The 21,203-nt window shown below is 50.4% G+C and overlaps 3 protein-coding genes across 7 annotated transcripts in view; 1 reads left to right on the top strand and 2 right to left on the bottom strand.

Moving 5' to 3' along the window:
- The window catches only part of RALGDS (ral guanine nucleotide dissociation stimulator), a 68,042-nt gene extending 67,252 nt beyond the window's left edge, over positions 1 to 790 (top strand). For all 4 annotated transcript variants that reach the window (XM_014943020.1, XM_014943021.1, XM_014943019.1 and 1 more), the window contains exons 17-18: positions 51 to 165; positions 359 to 790. In XM_014943020.1, the coding sequence (XP_014798506.1) occupies positions 51 to 165; positions 359 to 534 (291 nt within the window). In that variant the 3' untranslated portion in view covers positions 535 to 790. The remainder of the gene's footprint in view (positions 1 to 50; positions 166 to 358) is intronic.
- A 3,794-nt stretch (positions 791 to 4,584) lies between these two features.
- Positions 4,585 to 12,895, bottom strand: LOC106888662 (general transcription factor 3C polypeptide 5-like). 2 transcript variants are annotated; one of them, XM_014943061.1, is made up of 11 exons: positions 12,783 to 12,895; positions 11,068 to 11,293; positions 10,692 to 10,890; positions 9,433 to 9,628; positions 9,184 to 9,288; positions 8,601 to 8,715; positions 7,852 to 7,932; positions 7,194 to 7,291; positions 6,512 to 6,594; positions 6,069 to 6,211; positions 4,585 to 4,891 (listed from the first exon to the last, which is right to left on the bottom strand). In XM_014943061.1, the coding sequence occupies exons 2-11, from the start codon at positions 11,195 to 11,197 to the stop codon at positions 4,734 to 4,736; spliced, it is 1,308 nt and encodes a 435-aa protein (XP_014798547.1). In that variant the 5' UTR covers positions 11,198 to 11,293; positions 12,783 to 12,895; the 3' UTR covers positions 4,585 to 4,733. The 2 variants fall into 2 exon arrangements, with proteins under 2 accessions (XP_014798547.1, XP_014798546.1); XM_014943060.1 differs by lacking the exon at positions 12,783 to 12,895 and adding an exon at positions 11,778 to 11,941.
- On the bottom strand, positions 12,638 to 19,987 carry CEL (carboxyl ester lipase). The gene is made up of 11 exons (XM_014943062.1): positions 18,827 to 19,987; positions 18,159 to 18,309; positions 17,612 to 17,734; positions 17,067 to 17,264; positions 16,836 to 16,966; positions 16,285 to 16,392; positions 15,947 to 16,064; positions 14,877 to 15,063; positions 14,117 to 14,320; positions 13,427 to 13,624; positions 12,638 to 12,908 (listed from the first exon to the last, which is right to left on the bottom strand). The coding sequence occupies exons 1-11, from the start codon at positions 18,890 to 18,892 to the stop codon at positions 12,680 to 12,682; spliced, it is 1,713 nt and encodes a 570-aa protein (XP_014798548.1). The 5' UTR covers positions 18,893 to 19,987; the 3' UTR covers positions 12,638 to 12,679.
- Positions 19,988 to 21,203: the final 1,216 nt, after the last annotated feature.

Here is a 21,203-nt window from a genome sequence, read left to right as displayed (position 1 = left end):
GTTTCGCAGGGTTTTGCACCCCCTGGGCTAATAACGCTCTGCGCTCACAGGTGACGAGCCAGGATAAGACCCCGGTGGTTATTCGCAAGGCCATGGCCAAACACAACTTGGACGGGGACCGGCCTGAAGACTATGAGCTTGTTCAGATCATCTCAGAGGAGAGAGGTGTGTGCTGGGGTGCAGGGGGCTGTCCTGGGGGCTGTGTCCCTGGCCAGCTACACAGCCTGGGCAGTAGCGGCTCAGAGCTGGGCTGAGAGGTGACAGCAGAAGGGTCCCAGCACCCAGGGACAACTCTCAGCCCCACTCTGAGCCCTTGTCAGGGAAAGGGTGACTGACCCCCTTCCTTGGTTCCTTCCAGAGCTGAAGATCCCCGACAACGCCAACGTCTTCTACGCCATGAACTCTGCCGCCAACTACGACTTCGTGCTGAAGAAGCGGGGCTTCTCCAAGGGGGTGAAGATCAAGCACGGCTCCAGCTCCACCCTGCCCAGGATGAAGCAGAAAGGCCTGAAGATCGCCAAAGGCATCTTCTAGCCTCAGCCCCACTGCCACCCATCACCGACGGGGCCTTGGGGGCAGGCTGCTCCGAGCTCGGCTGCGGCCGGTCCTTGTGCCGCCCGGCGCGGCGAGAGGAGCGACCCTCGCCCACGGGGGATGGCCGTGCATCTCCCTCCCAGAGACGCAACCGGTGTCGGCCTCCGCCTCCCTCTGCACAAGCTCCCGTTTCAATCAGGTCTTTTTTTCTACACAGGAAGGCAGCGAGGGGGGGGGGGATCCTCTCCATTTTATTTTTCTCTCTTTTTTTTTTTTTCTTTTTTTTTTTTTTTTTTTTTCTTTTTTTTTTTTTTTTTTTTTCTTTTTTTTTTTTTTTTCCTTTTTTTAACCTTCCACGGTGCGACACTAGCCCAGCCGCCGGCCAGCCCAGAGCTGGAGCCCGCCTCTGCCGTAGGTGCCTTGTGTCCGAGTGAGCCGGGGAGCGGCGACTCGCAGAGGGGCCGTTTGCAAGGAGCAGAGCACGAGCCATCACCCCGGGGGCTGCAAAGCCTCCCACCTGGCGGGGTCCTCTCCTTCCCGGCTTCCCTGGCGTTGTTTTACCTCCACGTCCTTCCTTCCTGGAATAACTGGCATCGCCGCCGCCGTGCATCTCTTCGCTTGGGAGAAGCCACAACGCGCCGGGCTGGATGGATGCAGATGAGGATGCAGATGCAGCCCCACGCTGGTGCTCGGAGCCTGGTGGAGCAGGGCTGTGTCCCTGCCACGATGGATTGGGCACCTCGTGCTCTTGACAACTGGAAGCCTGCGTGGTCTCGCTCCTCTCCCCGACCCAGCGCGTTCCTCCAGCTGGACTCGGCCCACGTTCAAACTTGCACCAAAGATCAAACGCCAGTGTCTCTTCTGCCGGCGGGGGGAAGCTTTGCCCCCAGCGCTGCCAGCCTAACGAGGAGGAGGAAGAGGAGGAGGAGAGTGAATTTCTGTCCGAACTTGTGTAAATAGAGACCTTGGGTCTGCGCAGGCGGGCGAGGAGCCGGAGAGCTCAGCGTGCTCCGGGTGCCACCGCCTGACCTGCAGAAAGTGCCACTCACCTTGGGCTTTAACCGGACTTTTTCAAACACTGACCATGGGAGAAGCAGCAATGAGACTTTTTTTTGTATAAAACAAAAAAGTTTACTGATTTTTTTTTTTTTTTTGGCAATATTTATTGGTTGTAAATAGAAGAGACGAACTTGTACATTTTACTAATCCAGCCTCCCCCTGCCCTGCAGCCCAGTCCCTCTCCGTCCCCACCCTGCTATTTAAACCTCCTGGGAGGGAGGTTGGCAGCGTTGCTCTGCTGTGCTGGTGGGGCACAGACCCCACGGGCACCCCCTCCCTTCTTTCTCTACCACTAAATTCCTCGAGCAGGGGCAGAGATGCTTGTTTTAATCATTGTAGGAAACACTAACCGAAGGGGGACCTTAATTTGCTCCTGGCTCCATCTCTTTTTTTTTTTTTTTTTTTTTAAGTGCTTTCTCCCAGCACATCTTTTCTCTTTCCCATCCGTGGGTGCTGCTGGGTGGGTGCAACGCCTTCCCCAGCTCTGGAAGAGGGGCCTGGGGGATACAACGCTGCAGGACCAGCCTGGCTCTGGGTGGGGAGAGGCTGCTTGGGTGCGAGCGTGGCCGGCGCTGAGCTCTCCCAGCCCCACGTCCCCTCGGGTGGCATCGCCCGTCGCTGCACATGATGGGAGCCCCTGGCTCCCTGACGCAGGGGCAGCCTCCTGCCCCCCATCCCTGCCCAGAGCCTGGCTCCTGCCCTCAGGCATCAGCACCCCGGGGTCTTCCCTCTGCTTTGTGCCTGCCAGCTCTCCTGCCCCCACCCCGGGGCCATGCTGTGTCCCCCCCCTGCCTTCTCTTCTCTTCTCCTCCCCTCCCAGGGGTGTCCCCCAGCAGCCCAGCGTCACCCGAGGGACTGGCTGTACCATATGTATTTTGTACCACTTCAATGAAGGAGCACACTGCCCGGTGTGACTTGTACACAGCAATGTAATTAAGTCTTTGCAATAAAATACTGACGCTCAAACGTCTCTGCCCCAAGGCAGGGGTTGTCCTGTCCTCTTTCCCCAAAATGCCTGCCACGTTCCCGGAGAAAGAGGAGCGGACCTGACTCTGGAGGAGGTTCTTTTACCTTAATCTGCTGAGTTGAGGTTTGTTTTGTGCTTGAATTAAGATAAAGGCTTTCAGTTTGGAGGGACTGGTGCCTGATGTTCAGCTGGACCCTGCTCATTTGGAAAATGCAACAGTCCAACAACTCGCAAATGAACGGAGTTCATTTGCGAGTTGTTGGACTGTTGCATTTTCCAGTTGCGAGGTCCAATTTACTGGTTTTACCCCTTTTATTCCAGTGCTGGTAAGTAAATGAACTCTGGCAGAAGTGATTTCTGGCTGCTTTGGCTTTGGGCCTCCTGTTGATAGAAAACTTGGCTTTGGGTGTTTTTCCTCACGTTTCAAAGTGTTTATTTTTGGTGCCTGCTCCTACCTGAGCACATACTCTTACCCACAGCTATCCTTTTTTCTTAGTTGACTGTTGTGTTGCATTGAGTTGCTTATAAGTATCTGAAGGGTGGGTCAAGAGAGAAGGGAGCTGGACTCTTTTCAGAGGTTCCCAGTGACAGGACGAGGGGCAATAGGCACAAGCTGGACCATGGGAAGTTCCACTCCAATCTGAGGAGGAACTTCTTTGTGGTGAGGGTGGCAGAGCCCTGGCAGAGGCTGCCCAGGGAGGGTGTGGAGTCCCCTTCTCTGGAGATCTTCAAGCCCCACCTGGATGCTCCTGAGTGACGGATGCTCCTGACGGGTTGATGTAGTTCTGGAGGTATGGTTTAGTGATGATGCTCCTTGTTTGTTGTGTGGGTGTCTATTTTTGTCAAAGTGAGGTTGACGGTTGGACAAGATGATCTTTAAGGTCCCTTCCAACCTAGAAGATTCTGTGATTCTGTGATGTGCTCTGGGCAACCCTGCTTTGGCAGGGGGTTGGACTGGATGATCTCTAGCAGGTCCCTTCCAACTCCAACAATTCCGTGATTGAGAAGGGTAAGTCTGTTGCAGAGCCCCTCGTGCCTCTGGATTCCTGCACTGCCAGGACCCACACCTTTCCCTGGCTGGAGCAGACAGACCCATCGATGCCCAGCCCCCCTTCTGAAGCCTTCTGAAGCCTGTGGCTGCGACCTGTGCCACCCCGAGGCAGGAGCATGAGGCAAAGCACAGGACCTCCCAGCCAGCCAAGGTGAGTGTGCACCTCGGGAGCCAGTCTCCCAGTGCAGCTTCTGTGTGTACACCCACAGACACAGGTATTCTAGGGAAATATCTCAGCCTTAACAAAACTCCAGCAAACATTAAAAAATGCTGAAGCCTTGAGAAGCCTCACACAAGAGCAGGAGGCTGAAATCTTATTAGACCATGCATTAGAGCATATTGTCAGCCACTAATGAGAAACCTTGCGCTCGTAACACACCGGGGAATACAAAAGACTTAGAAAATGCCAGCAGATCCTTAATCTGTGTGACGGGGTGGTAACACTCCAGGCAGCAATGGCAGACTAATGAGTGGCCAACCTCTGCAGAGGTGAAGCCCTGCCCCAGTGCCTGCTTCCTTCTGTCCTTGCTAACTGCTGGGGAAGGCAAAAGGGAACCGAGAAGTGCATCAGCTATTGAGGGTAACATACACTACATCCTGCGGAATTACTTACAGCCAGAAAGCTTTTTTTCCTGCTGGCTTTATTTCCAACATCACCAGCAAGCCTTGATGCTGAAGTCATGGCAGAGTGTTTCATTCCCAGGAAGGCAGCACCTGCCATAGGGACTCCAGTGGCACCCAGTGCTGTCCCAGCGCCGCCGCAGGCACCGTATTTTCCATACGACCACCAACCTGGGCAAGGTGTTCTTCCGGCACACGGAGAGATCTGGGAATGCAACTGTTCCTCTTTTCTGGGGTATTACCTGTTGGTTTGGATTTGGGACCCTTTCTTAGGAGTTTGCTTGAGGGTTTATTAGCCAGGAATTATGAAAGTGTAGGCACTGGCTCCCCAACATCAGGAATGACACCCATCAGCCAGCACTGCAGTCTGTGCAGAGATCGTCGGTGTCTTCGTGCAAATTCTGCTTCCCCACCCCCTGGGGACAGTGGCTGAACCCTCAGCCCTCGGGCAACAAGCGCAGAGATGGTTCTGTCCAACAGCAGCCAGACTGCTCACCGAGTTCACACATAGTCCAGAATTTCTGTCTCCATTTCATTTTCACTCCCATCAGAAGGCTTGAATTCCTCTTCCTCCTCCTCTTCATCATCCTCATCCTCTCCGGACTCATACGCCAGCTGCTCTTTGCCATCTTCACTGCTTGTTGTATTTGAAAAAAGAGCTTAATGGGGGAGAAAGGAAAAAATACACTGTGATGCCTCTCTCAGTGCAACCTGGGGGTGTTTGCAGAAGAGTTCATAAATCATGTGAGAGGAAGGCAGAAGCCGGAGGGACACAGCTAACGTTGCACAGCTTAATAGAATTGCCATCTTCACTGCTTGTTGTATTTGAAAAAAGAGCTTAATTGGAGAGAAAGAAAAAAAATACACTGTGATGCCTCTCTCAGTGCAACCTGGGGGTGTTTGCAGAAGAGTTCATAAATCATGTGAGAGGAAGGCAGAAGCCGGAGGGACACAGCTAACGTTGCACAGCTTAATAGAATTTGATCAAGCCCAAAGCAATCTGTTTCCACGCTCCTGGAACACCAGCAGAACAGCAGCAGATCTGCAGTGCAGGGTCTCCTCTCCTGGCTGATTCTGCCCTAGTTCTCTGGGATACTGCTTTGGCCCAGCATCACGCAACAATAATTTACTCCTTTTTCAATTAATAACATCAATAACAGTAAAATGCCACCATCAGATACATCAGTAAGAATAAGGTCTTATCGCTGTGCAAAGACATTTAAAACCTGAAGGCTGTGACACTGGGAAGATGAAAGAGAAAACCTTTACTCCCAGCCATTCCTAATCCCAATCCATGTTCATGCTGCAGGACAACAGCCTCAGCTCAATAAGCTACAACATCAAGAAACAGCAGCAGATCTGCAGTGCAGGGTCTCCTCTCCTGGCTGATTCTGCCCTAGTTCTCTGGGATACTGCTTTGGCCCAGCATCACGCAACAATAATTTACTCCTTTTTCAATTAATAACATCAATAACAGTAAAATGCCACCATCAGATACATCAGTAAGAATAAGGTCTTATCGCTGTGCAAAGACATTTAAAACCTGAAGGCTGTGACACTGGGAAGATGAAAGAGAAAACCTTTACTCCCAGCCATTCCTAATCCCAATCCATGTTCATGCTACAGGACAACAGCCTCAGCTCAATGAGCTACAACACAGAGAACATCAGGTGTAGCACAAAGGAGGAGGTAAAACAAGGAATGCTACTGCCCCAGCGCTGACTGCAACATCCCCGTTCAGCCCACAACGTCTCAACACCATCAGGAAGGTCGCACTACCCTGGAGCAGAAGGCAGTAGGGCAATGACACACTTTGATAATCAGAAGAGTCCTTACCAGGTCTTGTGGATCTGATGATCTGCTTTATCATCAGTGACATGCTGTCCCGCAGGTCGTCACTCGTCTTTGGAAGGCACCACCCGTCCCGCTCTGTGCATTCGGACTCCGTGCCGTCGTTCCGATGGATGATCTTCTGCAGGCTAAAAAGCAGCAGAAGGGAAGGGAGCGTTAGCCTTCTGCCTTCAGGTGTGGGCTTCAAATGAGAGAGTCCATGGCTTCCTTCCATCTTACTTCACTGAGGTGGAATAGCTTATTTGGTTATTCACATATTTTTCATATGGGAAAGGAAGGTCATGTGTGAAAAGTCTGTTCTATTTTTATGCAGAAGCTAAACACCTTTTAGGTTTCTGGGCAGGGTAAAAGAAGGGAATGGACTGGATATAAACAATCTCCTTTGAAATCTGGCTCTAACGGAAGACTCAGCTGCCAGTGTGTAATACCTTTCCACGTTCAAGTCACAGAGCTGGTAGAACATCTGCCGATAAGGGGGTAAGGCTCCTTCTTGGAAAATGTAGATGGATTCCTAAGAGAAAAGAAGGGAAAGATGAATGTGCATTTTATGGTGTAATGGGACAACTCTGTCATAATCGGGAAAGATGAATGTGCATTTTATGGTGTAACAGGACAACTCTTGTCATAACTGAAAAGTACTTCTGATGGGCTGATTCTAGAACAAGGCAACTCCAACACAAATCGGTTCCAAGGCGTAGGTCTGCACATGGAAAAGATGAAGCTGAATGAGGAAGGCAGCAAAATTTCCCTGCAGCCATAGTGAACCACAGAGAACACACTTCATCTCTTCAAACTGCAGCCTGTTACCGCGTAACAGTGGACCATAGGTTTCATTCTAGCAAAAAGGAAATAATAAAAGATTGCTGTTTAAATGTTTATTTTGCCCTGCTGGATTTTTCAGGATGGCCTGATAAACACATGGTGATTTTTTTTTGCACTTCAGTGCACAGCAGGTGCAGTTCTGTAGGGACAGGTACAACCAGCAGCTTCCCAGGTAAACCTGAGGACATCAGCTCACTCACAACTGTCCCATTAATGACTGACAAAACAGGAAATACCCCTTTTTCACTAAGCTATTTCAAGATTCTAGTAAAAGAGAGTAACACTTACCTTCAGTTTATACCTGCTGGAAGCAGGCTTTTTTGTGCCGGCTGCACCGGACGTACCAAGCCCTTGTTTCAGATCGTGTACACTGACCGTATGGCTCACTGAAAGACAAAAACAGTCCCTAATTAGGGACATCTTTCACTCCATGGCATTGTACTTTCACTCCTCTGTGTAATTTGACTTTATTGGTCAGCAAAATCCTGACCAACCCAGCAACTAAGCACGTCTCGCTCATTCTTCGGAGATGTTACTGGACAGTCACAGGAAAGGTGGTGAGTTTGGTGGCTTTTTCTGCAATGCATTTGTTTATAATTTTAACCTTTTCTGCTCTCCCTTGACAAAGGAAAGACAACAACTCTCCCCTTTCTCTGCACCATCACCGAACAGAAGTGATTGCTGAATTCCACCAGTGTTGCTTGCAGAACTCCCTTCTGTCTGCTAATAAATGCTGCAGCTCAGCCAGACATGCATCCAGGGACTCTCACGTTTCCCAGCAGGAGTCTCTCCTACTGGCTTTAACAGCAGCACCATATTATAACCAGAAATTAAAGTCCAATTTTGGCTCAGCTGGAACACAGGAAGACCCTTCAATAGCTATCACTAGGATGGAGAAAACAAAGCAACAGAAGAGGCAGACAGCCCTCCTGCTGGCACGGCGTACCTGGCTTCTTGACAGTGATGGGCAGGCTGTAATTATAGGTGCTGCGTTTCGCTTTCACGGGCATGTCATTAGGGGCATAACCTAGAGGTGAGAAAAGAAAACCAATGATGAACCAAGGGCAAGCACCCTGCAGCACATCCCTAGCTCAGAACAGAGGTGCTGGACTGGTGTGTGAAAGGCAGGGTGGTCTTTGGGATACGCTGGGCTGAGAAAGGTGGGGAGAGGAGAGCTATCAGATCAACAAAAACTGGAAAGAGGGAGCTGTGATCTGATCTTAATGACTGGGTGTCAGCTCTGTCATGGACTTATGCAAACTTTGCCTTCTGCAAAATCAGAGCAGGGGAATCCTCTGTCCCAAAGTCTGAGACCGCAGTGTCCTGCACAAGATGTTGAGATCTTTGAGGAAAAGCTACTGTGTAAACCTCAGAATCTACTGCTCAGTGCCTCCCCTGAACGAGAGGGAAAATGGTCAGGTACATCCACTTGGGCTTTGAACACAGAGAAAAGGAAAGGCAGCAAGGTGTCCGTTGGGTAAGGAATGTGCCAAATGAGGAAAGACATATTGCATACTACAAAATAAAGCATTAGAGGAGTTTACAGAAGAACTACTGTAAGCAATGAACTCAAAGGTGTCATCTTCATCAGAGCACAAATATGGCAGAAGAGTTTGAAAAACAAGTAAAAAGAAAAGTACTACCAGGATTAACCAGAAAGCAGAGAGAGCGTCTCTGTGGTTTGGGCCCTTTTACCATATTTCATTCCACAGCGAATTCGGAAGTCCAGTACTTGATAAATCTTTGCTTCTGGGTGTTTTCTGGGGTCATACCCAAACCTAACCCATAAGCTTCTCCAAGGACCTGTTAACTGCACAAACACACATCGGGGAAGATGGTTACAAAAACATCAGTACAGTTTCTTAGAAAATTCTTGTATTTCTCTCATTGCCCAAAAATTGTTTCTTTTACCAGCTTCTTCTGCACTTGCCACACCGATATATATATACTGAAACCTGGGCAATCAAAGGCCAAATATTTGCATGCTTTTACAAACTAACTTGCAAGGTCACATTAATGAAGTGTTTGTTTGGAAAAATTCTGCTACCATTTCCAGCTGGAGAGTCAACTTGAGTGTCAGACTGAACAGCAAAATGGAACAGAACCAATGGAGTGAACAGTTCCATGGTTTTAACTTTTCTCTTTACATAACGTGCAGCTCAGGTATTCAGTGGCGGGACCTCAGAAACCGTGAAGAGCCAGGAACACCCAGGAGATGTTCCCTTGTTCTCCCTCCCAGCAGCCCTAGAGAGGCACAAGGGCAGACGTAAAAACTCACCATGTAATAGGCCAAATATGGCAACAGAAGTTTCAGCTTGTCGGGGTGGACACTGATATTGGCTTTTACTGCATTTCGAGACCAGACAGGACGGACTTCAAAGAGCTAAAATAACAGAGGAACAATCACAGAAACAGTGATAAGTGGGCTACCAATGGCAGTTCAGATTTCCAAGTGGACTTTCTTTTGTACTAAGGGCCTTTGTCCCTTAGTGTGAGCTATCAGAATGGTAAGGACTAAGGCACGTACCTTTCTCAGCTCTTCCTCCACCTTTTTATCCACAGGGTTGGTGCACACTTTCTTCCAGGTCTGTACAGCAGCATCCAGGGGTTTAGTTGGGATTTCTTCATCATCAAAGTTCACAAAGATAGCGTTGTGCGGGCGACGGGCCCTGCTGAGGCCAATCAGGTTCTCACCAGACACCTGGGGGTTGTTGTATCCCTCCCTAAGAGAGAGGGAAAGGATCGGGTTTGCTTTCTGCCTGTGGCACACACGGATTTGGGGCCTTCAGGGGAATATCCAAAAATGGAAGGCTGTGCCCCACATTTCAGAAGGGACTCAGCCATGTGAGCAATGGGTTGGTTTGTCTTTGGCTGCACCTCCCTATGGATTTTGGAATCACATGCTGGTACCATAAAAGACTCCTGTGACACCATTGAGGAAAGAAAACTTACATTTAAAAAGTAAACCTGCAAAGCTACATCCAGTTGCACAATGACAGACATCTCCTGTACTATGTGAAGAAGACCCTTGGGTTTTTATACTGCATGAAATGCATTTCCAGCACTGAAGGCTTCACCCTCTGCATTTGCTACTACTCTACAGTAGTTACTGCAGCTCAGTGGGGTCCAGGGACAAGGCAAGATAGAAATCCAGTTTAGATAATTTGTTCTCTTTTTAAATGCCGATGAAGGACTACAGTGAGAAAATGAAAGATGTTTCTTGTGGGAGATCTCACAGACTGTTTTTCTGGGAAAAGCAGCTGTGGGCCAGGAGGGAACAGGTCCAGTGAGCGCGGTCACAGGAACATATGGCATTGACTCCTGCACACTCCAGCCCACGGGAAGCAGGCAGAGAGTGGGGCTCACTGCACCCCACGCTGCACGTAGAGTTCAGGGGGGGCAGTCATCTTCCCCAGATCACCAGGTCCCTTCCCCTGGGAAGTCCTCAAACAGACTTTTGCTGAGGTTTCTGCTGCCTGGCAGTCTCTCAAGCTGCCTGCCTCTGTTGTGCCAAATCCGGAGGGATAAAACAGAACAGGGCAGCAGCTAAAACAGGTGAAATACATGAATGATGTATTTAGTGCTGCTCTGATGCTTCAAGAGCATAGACTCTGTAATACCACTGAAGTCAGAATGGACTGAAGGCACCTTCAACTGATAAAAAAGGAAATCTTAACTCAAAGACTTTTCTGTTAGAAGTATGTATCAAACCAGCGAAATGTTTCATCACCTGTCCATTCCAAAACCAACATAGCTATTTACTACATTATGAGAAAAGGCACTAACCGGTGTTGTATATCTGGCCGATAAAAATAGTCAACAGGAGTGTCCAGACGTGAGAAAATTGGTGGTGGGATGTAGAGAGGTAATTCTCTGTTGAAAAATTCTTCCTTCTCTGGTTTGAGCATTAGGACTTTGTCATACATGGAGGTTTGTTTGCCATCAGGACCAGAGTGCATTGCCAGGTACTGAAAATCAGACATTCCTGTGAGAAACAGAAGTTGAAATGTTGTTGAGCAGAAATCCGGTAACTTTATGCAGTGATTTATACAGCAAGGAGACCTGATTGTCCTTCCAGTCCTAAATTCCTATAGGGAAACACTTCCCCTTCCCATCAGACATACTCATCGTTAAGCCACGTGGACACAAATCCAAGTATCACCTTGAAATTTGTAAACGGTGGTGACAGTCCCAAGAATTTCCATTTCAAACTGGACTTCCGGCTGGATTTGTTCTTCGCCATCCAACTGCTGCTGCTTCTTCTTGGTCCTCCTCTTCACCTTGAGCAGCATGGTGGAGGTGGGGAAGCGATTGGCACACACGGGGTGGCAGTAAGGGTCCTTGGGGCGGAAATACAGCTCCAGCCTCTTGGCAGGGTCCGCATAGATCTGTGGCAAGGGCAGGCACAGCCTCCGTTAACATCACACCCAGGCAGCCCCGCTCCCCTGGGCTCCCTTTGACACCAGGCGCCGGACCAACACTTTCAACCATGGGCACCAGCCGTTTCTCCCCACACCACCTCAGCCACATCAATCCCTGCTCCACCAGCACACGATGGGGACCCACAGCTGCTGCCATCCTGCCTGACACCTCCCACCCATCTCCCGTGGACAGCAGCACCCAGGTGAGCGCTGTCACCCCAAACCCACACCTTGGGCCTGTGTGAGGCCTGCTGGGCCCCTGCAGCCCGGACAGGGGGGTCCCACAATGGGGTGGCTCCCTGGCCCCGCTCTCCTTCCCTTCTCTCCCCTTCCCCTGCCCCACGGCCTCCAGCCCCCTCCCCAGGGCCGGGCTTCCCGCCCCACAACCCCTCTGCCTGGAAAACATCCACCAGCCCCCGGCCTTCCCCTCAGCCCCCGGGACCCCCCTCACCCGCGACACCCCCTGCTCTCCTCCCAGCGTCAGCAGCATGGCCCCGACGTCCCGCACCAGCCCCGGGTACTCCACGCACACCATCCGCGGCGTGCGGGGCAGCTCCAGCACAGCCGAGCCCAGTTTCCCCCACTGCCTCCCCGCCGCCATCGCTCCCCCGCCCCGCTCCCTCACGACAGCTTCTCCCCCCCACACACACACCCCGCGGCACAAAGGTTCCGCCGCAGAAAGGTTCCTATAGCGGCGGTGTCAGGGCGGGCCGGGCCTGGTGTGGGGGAGCCGGGGTAGAGGAGGAGGAGAAGGGGAAGGAGAAGATGGAGAAGGTGAAGGAGAAGGTGGAGAAGATGGAGGTCGCCGGGCCGTCCTGCTCCTCTTCCAGCCCGGGCTCGGAGCTGGAACTCCCCGGCCCAGCCCGGCCTCTGCCAACCAGGGACCTGTGCCCATAAACCCTCACGGAATAAACCGCCCTCCCTTGCGTTTATTTTCCCCTCGTTGCATTTCTGAGGTGAAACTGTACGGCAACAGTTCACCAGTTGGTTGAAACTAATGATATTTAAGGTCCCTTCCAACCCAAACCATTCTATGATCATGTGTAGGTAGCGCAGAGATGTCTAGAGGACAGGTCAGGATTGGGCCTGTCCTGCTGGGGATCACACAGGCAAGGAGGAAAAACAAACCCTGAGCCAAAGGACTAACAGAGTGTGCCAAGCCATGGCTCCCTGTGTCATCAGCTTCCCTGGGACATGGCTGTGCTACGGGCCAGGGGAACACGCTTTGCTCAGGGACTGGATGTCACCTGCTGCCCAAACTTAATGTTAGGGACAAAATCCTGTCATGGCAAAGACATGGAGAAGCCAGAATCGCTCAGTTACAAGCAAGCCTTTAATGAATTGGGCCAATCTTTAAAAGGTGTTTTCTTCATAGCTCCATGGCAAGTCATCAGCCACGGAGATGTTGGCAACCTGTGGCAGACTCCGATAGACTGTGTTCCAGAAGGTCACATACCGGGTTTTCAGATTCTGCTTCACAGAGTTCTCGCTCAACTTGTTGTTGATTTCCAGGTAGTAAGTGGCCTCATTGGTGTAGGGCGGCCAGTTAACAGGTACCTTTGAATTCCCTTTGTTGGGATCACTGGGGGAAAACGAGAAATAGAAGTTCGGTTTTACCAGGGCAGCTTATGGATGCAGCAAGGTTCAAGCAGTTTGGCAGGGACCTCATCTGCTTTAAGTGGTGAAGCTTTAAGTGAGTGCAAAGAGAGAGTCTAATGTTGGAACAAGCAATAGCAATTCTGCCTGCTAGGAGTGACTTGCTGACCTGCAGTCTCCTCCCTTGGTCCCCACCAGCATCATCCTTTAGCTGCAGACAGGGGCTTAACTCCTGTCTGAACACCAGGACTGGGAAACAAACATCATAATTAAGTTTAAGCAGAGTTCACAAGTTCTGGAAATACTTCTGCTGTCCCCAGGTGTTCCCTGGATGAGGAGGACCCAGAGCAAACTCCACCACTGGGAGGCACAGAGCCAGGCTTGCAGCAGAAGTACAGACAGAGAACATCCTGCTTTTGGAAATTGCTGCTGAGAAGTTAATAGGCAAAAGCAGCAGGTTGAAGTGCTGCAGCAAGCCCAAAATATGGAACTGGAATCACTCACCCTGTCCTGGCAAAGTTGGTCCAGTAAGCAATCATGGCACTTGAGACAGTCCTGTGCTTGGGCAGATAGCCCAGGGGAGTGGCAAAGGGTTTCCCAAACACGTACTGCAGGTCATCAGCGTGGTCTGCCCCTACCCAGCTTGGGTAGACGGGCATTCGGGATGGCTGGGAGAACACGTAGCTGTATGTCTTGGCATTCCTGGGGAAATAAAATAGACTTGCTAAGCAGCTGCGAGTGGAGAGCAGAGAAAGGGGTGCAGATTCATAACCATGCTCCCAATACCGGCAGAGATACGGCTTGGAAGATGCTCACATACATCTAATGGGTGATCTCACAAGAAAACATCCTTCTGTCTGGCAATTTTTAACTTCCATTTCTGATTCTCACCCAAACCCTCATATCATCCAACTGCCATATCTTGTGGCATCAAACATCTCTAGGACGAAGTCTGAAGTTTTTAGGAAGCAAACACTTATTTTAATGGAAATTTTAAACAAATTCCTACTGTGACTCCCTTTGCAGCATTAGAGAAACAGTGTTTGTGTGAGCCATGTGTGTGTACTCAGTACCAAAACGCTTGCCTCCTTCACGTTCATCCCTCTTAACCCATTCCTCAGCCCCATGTATTGGAAAAGCAGCATTTTGGCCTCCAGGTGGGCTTTGGGCTCCTGCCAGGGCTGAGCTCCTCACCGGGCATTCTGCAGGTGCAGATTCAGTGCCCACTGTGTGGGAACCAGGAAAATGTAGTCAGTAATCAGGCCCACCACTGTCTTCTTTATGAGCTCCTGGCTCGGGCTGTCGCCCCATGTTTGCGTGTAGATACTGTATGTCACGTTGGCTCCACGCTCGCCTCTGTCCACAGTAAGTCCTTTGACCAAGTTATAGAACTCCTCCCTGAAAAGACAAGTAATATCACCTAATTAGAGACCAGCAGCTTCAAGTGAGGCTGGCCTCATGGAAATGGAGCTCAGCTCCTGTTGATGTTTACATCCAACCCTGTGATCAGCAATGGTTTGTGGTATAAAAGCCAGTGATTTCATTCCTACTTTAGATGGAGGGCATGTGGTTCTCAGCTTTATCAGTGGAATAGCTTGTGGCCAAATTGACCACAAGCTCCTCCTGTCTGTGAAGAGGAGTCTTACGGGATGGGCACCCAGCATGTCTGGTGTCTACCTGCTCTGGACAGAGAGCATGAGGGCTACCAAGCCTATCACTGGTGCTGAGTTCAGGAGCACCTTAAATATATATGGGGAGGCTTCCCCACTAGCTGGTCCTTTCTCTTGAAGGCTTTGGACTTGCCAACATATGCCCTAGGCACCCTGGCTTCGAGTGACATCCTGTTTTGAAGGTAGTGCCCTGTCCACTTGGGACAAAGTCCTTGGAGTTTGGAGGCTACATTAAAAATAAGGTTCCTCCTGTTAAAGGATGTTTAAGAGCCCCCTTCACTTACGGAGTGACTTTCGCAAATGGGCGGTTGATAGCGGGTAAATCAATGCCAGCAAAGAAGTGTCCATCCATGTCATTGACCCCAGCAATGTAGTCAATCTCAGCAGCATTGGCAAAGAGGTTCTCTGGCATGTCTGGAAGGAAGTCTCCATCGACCACAGGAGAGAGGGCCAGTGTGTGAACCAGTGGAGCTGCAGCAGGAGACAAAACCAGAGTCCATTAGGAGATGAGAAAAGACAGATGTGTGGCCTGGCATATCCTATGGCTTGAGGAACTGTGAAAGGAATCAGCTGAGGTGAATGAGAGCTTGGGCAGTGACTTCAGCACAGCCACAGGATCACGTTTGGTAAACCTCATGCCTGTAGGTGGGGGAGAGGAACTAGAGATCTGCCAGCCGAGTACCAGCAGGTAACAGCAATTCCTCTCCTCCTTTCCCTGGACCATTCCCAAAAAGCCCCCCCAAAGACATGACAGAGCAGAACTTTCCCTGCCCACCTCATCTGGCTGCGCTCACTCATTGCCAGGACAGCCAGCTCAGGCCAGTGCAGCTGCACAGCAGTTGTTGGCCACTCTCTGTCCTGAGCAAGGCTAAACACTGGGGCTATTTACTAGGAGCATGAGCAGAGCAAGCAGAGGAGAGTCTTCTTGGGAAAGAAATTCTCACAGGCAGCAAAAGCAGAAGCATTCCCTACCTGCTGTGAGAGTCCTACACTCCACCCAGTGACTCAAATGAAAATAGCAGGGTTGTGGTCAATTCTTTGTGTTTGTAAGCCGTGTTCTGGAATTGCTCTTGCTGCTTTCACACAAGAAAAAGCCCAAACAGCTGTTTTGGAGCCAAAGCATGGCTCTTGGCTAAACTCCTCTGCCACCACTGCTATTGCACGATGAACAGCATTCATCAGCACAATGTGCACCTGCCTGCGGAAGGACAGCTGCAAGATCTGTCATTATTGTCCCCTTTCTGAAGGGCACAAGCACGTCTTCAACATTCCTGGCCATCACCCCAACCCTTCCATTGAAGGCATGGTGAGCCCTAGGTGTGTAGGGGACCACAGCGTGGGCCAGGGAACTTACCGGGCAGATTGGTCAGCTGCAGGTGGTAGGCCAGTGTCAGAGCTTTGGGGTCGGCGGAGCGCAGGCAGTTGGCCAAGGCGGTGGTGTTGTCAGTGTGGCAGCCCAGCTTTTGTCCAAGCTGCAGGAGGTGAGAGAGAAACCTCCCAGCATTACCCTCTGAAGCCAGGCTTCATTACCAGCCCCACAGAGGCAGAGGCTGGTTTTATCTCACAGCAGCCTGTTTCCAAAGCTCTGTGTTTGGCAGCATGGCTTCTGCTGAACCCCTTGCTAGTTATGCCCTTCTGTAGGGAATCCTTTTTTTTTGTTTTCTGTTCCCTTAAGCAAGATTTACACGTTACCTTTTTAGCCCAGGCGAGTGGGTCCCTCTGCACGGCCCAGCTGCAGAGACCGACGCCGCTCTGGCTGATGGCTCTCTTGAACAGGCCCTTGTTCTTTGGGCTCAACGTCTGTGGGGCAAAATAGAAACAAGAGGGTTTTGGGTACAAACTCCTGAAGAGCCCATTGCCTGCCAGACCCGGCCGATCGCCTCACAGCTTCTGCAGTAGGGCCAGGGAAGCCACCAGCTCTCCTGCTATTTGACAGTCTCAGCAGTTAAAGTTAAAAGGTGGTATGATGAGAAAAGGAGCAGAGTAGAGGGACACGGCAAGTAAATGCTATTTCACCAGAGGTCCCAAAAGCGAGGACACATGCCTGCAGTGATGAGACTGATTAAACTGAGGAAGGAGGAGTGGCTTTGAAGCAAAGAAGCTGAGCATTGCTGTCCCCAGGCAGGAGAGGATGTTAATTGGGCAGCATGTGCAGAGGAAAGCAATGGAGTGCCCAGGGGACCATCTTTTCCATTTACATAGAAGAGAAGTGGCTCTGGTGGGGTTCAACAAGGACAACACACCTGCAGGGAGACACTGGCGGCACCAGCTGATTCGCCAAAGATGGTGATATTTTCTGGGTCACCTCCAAAAGCCTTGATATTCCTCTTCACCCAGGCAATAGCCATGTGCTGGTCCTTCAGCCCATAGTTCCCTGGGCAACAGAGAACACCCACCATTGAGCAAGGGCACAGCAAAACTGATAAACTGGGGACCCAATATGGGCTCCCCTGAAAAGGGAGCAGCTACAGTACCTGGCAAGTTTTCGTCTCCAGTGCTCAGGAAGCCGAGGGGCCCCAGACGATAGTTGAGGGTCACTACAATCACGTTGCCCCGCACGGCGATCTCCTCACCATCATAGAGGTAGTTATCAAGGAAGTTGGCTCCCTGGCCCCCTCCTACAAGGAAGGCGCCGCCATAGATCCAGACCATCACTGGCAAGTTGGTGGAGACTGGGTGATGAGGAAAAAAAGCAGTGTAAGCCACAACATAGCTAGAAGGCACTACCCATCCATCCCCATACCCACTCGCTGAGCATCACTCCATATGGGCATGAACAGACACAATGCTTTGCAATAGCCTATGGCCAAGAAAGTCCACACTCTGTAGAAGAGGCTGAAACTCCCAGCAGGCTGCAGCTGAGGGACACTGGTTGACATGGTGCCTACCCTTCTCTCTGAAAATCAGTGCTCCTGCAGTTGCCCGCTATGGGAACATAGTTGCCAAGAAATGCTCCAGAGCAATTTGTCCACAAAAGGCAACTGAGGACCTCCTCCTCAGGTCTTTGCCAAGCACATACCCTGTCTCTTTCCTTGAGGGATCCAGATGTTCAGATAGAGACAGTCCTCGCTCCCGCGGACATCAGTTTGTGTGAGTGTCATCTGCATGCAGCGGGGTTTGAATTTTTTTGCCTGCAGTGTTCCTGAGAGGAGAGAGAGAAGACAGCAGGTCCTAGTTAGAGGTATCAACTCCATCCTTTAGTTGCAAGCTGTCTGTCCACCCATTCTCTCCTCTGTGAGTCCGATGCAGAAGCAGCAAAGTTTCCCCAGCCACTGTGACCAGTCTGAAGGAGTGACAGAGGGACCCTTTCACATGAGAACTAGCTCTGGACAGCTGAGGCATGGGGAGGGGAGATGCAGGTGCCATGCTTTGGTTTTGTTACTTCATGTGTTTGCTTGGGAACACATAGACACAGACTCCCATACCCACCATGAGACTACGAACTTTTTGTTGGTGCTACTTAGTAGATGAAAGCAGGTAACATCTTTGGCTTGTCAAGAACAGAAAAGAGAGAAAGAAGTGAAAATAAAACCCCAAACCAAAAGCATTCAAAAGTTGGATCTTACCCTCCCAGCCAGGATGAGGTTGGGGGTCTTCCAGAGTCTTTGAAGGGGCAGCAAAGGGGATCCCTCTGAAGATGTCAATGTAATCTCCAAAGAGTCCCAGTTTTTTACTCTCGCCTTCCACAAAACCGCCCTCGGTGTACACCACACCCAGCTACATGTGGTACAATTGAGAAGAGAAAATCCATTGCACAGTTCTTCATGCCTTTGGCTTCCCCTGTTGCTAGCACACACACTTTGCCGTGCCCAGTCCCCCCAGATGGACCCACTCACAGCCCGCCTTCCCCAGCCATTCCTTTCACCCTTGTGGAAAGCCCACATGGAGCTGCCACTGGAGATGTGCCCATGCAGATGTCCTGCAGGCTGCCCTTTGGAGCAGACAAGCAGCAGCAATTCCCCTGCCCTCCCAAAGACAAATGGCAGAAGGTGAAGACCTTCAGTCTCAAGATGTAAACCAGGCCAGACCTGACACAAAATTGTGCAGGAACTCTTGGAAAAAATGTTTATGAGAGACTTTGCCATGTTTAGGGCAGGAAAACACCCTGCCTTGACTGTCATGGTCTACAGGCCCTCTTTTGTGGGCTTCAGACCAGACGTAGCAGGAGTTTACTTATTTAGGCAGGAACAGGCAACATGTCTTGCAAATCCATAAGAAGGGCTTTTGTACTTACGGTTGCAGCCCGTGCTACCCCGAGGTAGCAGCACAAGGCAAAGCACAGGACCTCCCAGCGAGCCATGGTGACCGAACACCTCAGGAGATACTCCCCAGGTGGAGACTCACATATATATAGCTATGGGTGCAGCTGTGTGTCAATGCCATGACCCAGACCTGGCTCTAAAGTAAACCAGGGGAGCCTCTACACGCTTGTCCTTCAGTAGGCTGAGGCCAAACCATGGCTGAGGTAGACTTGGGTCACTGTGTGAGAGCCCTGCAGATGCTGCCTTTGTGGGCTGGAGGCCAAACTTAAGGAAATATCTCACTCTGACAAAACTCTAGAGAACATAAAAAAATGCTGAAGCCTTGAGAAGCCTCACACAAGTGTAGGAGGCTGAAATCATATTAGACCATGCATTAGAGCATATAGTTGGCCACTAAAGAGAAACCTTGTACTCGTAACACACTGGGAATACACAAGACTTAGCAAATGCCAGCAGATCCTTAATCTCTGTGATGGGGTGGTAACAATACAGCCAACAATGGCAGACTAATGAGTGGAGATGTGATCTGATGTTAATGACTGGGTGCCAGCTCTGTCATGGACTTACTAGATGACCTCAGACAGTCCTTTCCCTCACCTTACCCTCTGCAAAATCATAGCAGGGGAATCTTCTGTCTCAAAGTCTGAGACCTAGCGTCCTACACAAGATGTAAAGAGCCAGGAACACCCAGGTGATGCCCCCTTGCTCTGCCTCAAGCAGCCCCAGACATCTACACAAGGGCAGATGTACAGGCTCACCATGTAATAGGCCAAATGCAGCACAAGAAGTTTCAGCTTGTCCGGGTGGACACTGATTCTGGCTTTTACTGCATTCTGAGACCAGACAGGGTGGACTTCAAAGAGCTAAAATAATACAGAAACAATCATGGAACTGAATACAGTGGTCTCAGCAGTGTCCACTGAGACTTGTTATATCAGTCAGGCTTTGGATTTGCCCATCATTATCCTCAGAAAAAGAGACGATGTCCACCCAGCAGCCAGTCTGCTCTCCAAAAGGGCTGGAGAGCACTGCAGAAGGCACACTGCAAAATTCGTTTTCAGAACACGGACAACTCTAAGGAAGAAAACTTCACAGCCCTCAGTGGCATTTCAGATACGTGCCACTTACTCACTTTCCTGACGTGACATGCCTTGACAAATTTTTATCCCATCCATCATTTCAAGGGGAGCTGCAGCTGTTCAGGACACCAAAAATTCCTTTATCTCTGGCAGGATATGCCCTTCTTATTTGATAGATGAGAGAACAGAAAAAGCAAATGTGTGTTTTGCTAAGGGCAAAGGACAGCTGATATCCAACTGGAGTAGAACCCAAAGGCCTGCATTAAGGTCTCTGGCGTAATTACACAGGCCCGTATCTCACTCGTTAACAAGGTTAAACAGGAAACACAAACATAAAACCTTCAGAGAAGCCAAGAGTAGTTACAACCACAACAATTCTCAGTGAGGTCTACATGCCACAGTGTAGTGCTCAGCCCAGCTCAGGACTAAGACACGTACTTTTCTCAGCTCTTCCTCCACCTTTTTATCCACAGGGTTGGTGCACACTTTCTTCCAGGTCTGTACAGCAGCATCCAGGGGTTTAGTTGGGATTTCTTCATCATCAAAGTTCACAAAGATAGCGTTGTGCGGGCGACGGGCCCTGCTGAGGCCAATCAGGTTCTCACCAGACACCTGGGGGTTGTTGTATCCCTCCCTAAGAGAGAGGGAAAGGATCGGGTTTGCTTTCTGCCTGTGGCACACACGGATTTGGGGCCTTCAGGGGAATATCCAAAAATGGAAGGCTGTGCCCCACATTTCAGAAGGGACTCAGCCATGTGAGCAATGGGTTGGTTTGTCTTTGGCTGCACCTCCCTATGGATTTTGGAATCACATGCTAGAACAACAAAAGGCTCTTGTGAAACTATTGAGGAAAGAAAATTTAAGTTTAAAAAATAAACCTGCAAAGCTACATCCAGTTGCAGAATGAGGGAGGTCCCCTACACTACCTGGCAGAAAACCCACAAGTTTTTTCATCGTATGAAATGCATTTCCAGCACTGAAGGCTTCACCCTCTGCATTTGCTCTACTGTAGTTACTGCAGCTCCGTGAGGTCCAGGGACAAGGCAGGACGGAAATGCAGTTTAGATAATTTGTTCTCTTTTTAAATGCCGATGAAGGACTACAGTGAGAAAATGAAAGATGTTTCTTGTGGGAGATCTCACAGACTGTTTTTCTGGGAAAAGCAGCTGTGGGCCAGGAGGGAACAGGTCCAGTGAGCGCGGTCACAGGAACATATGGCATTGACTCCTGCACACTCCAGCCCACGGGAAGCAGGCAGAGAGTGGGGCTC

The sequence above is a fragment of the Calidris pugnax genome, unplaced genomic scaffold (genome assembly GCF_001431845.1).
Source record: "Calidris pugnax isolate Ruff unplaced genomic scaffold, ASM143184v1 scaffold102, whole genome shotgun sequence".
Lineage (NCBI taxonomy): Eukaryota > Metazoa > Chordata > Aves > Charadriiformes > Scolopacidae > Calidris > Calidris pugnax.
Note: the sequence above shows the minus strand (reverse complement) of the source record. Positions and strands in the feature narration are given on the sequence as shown.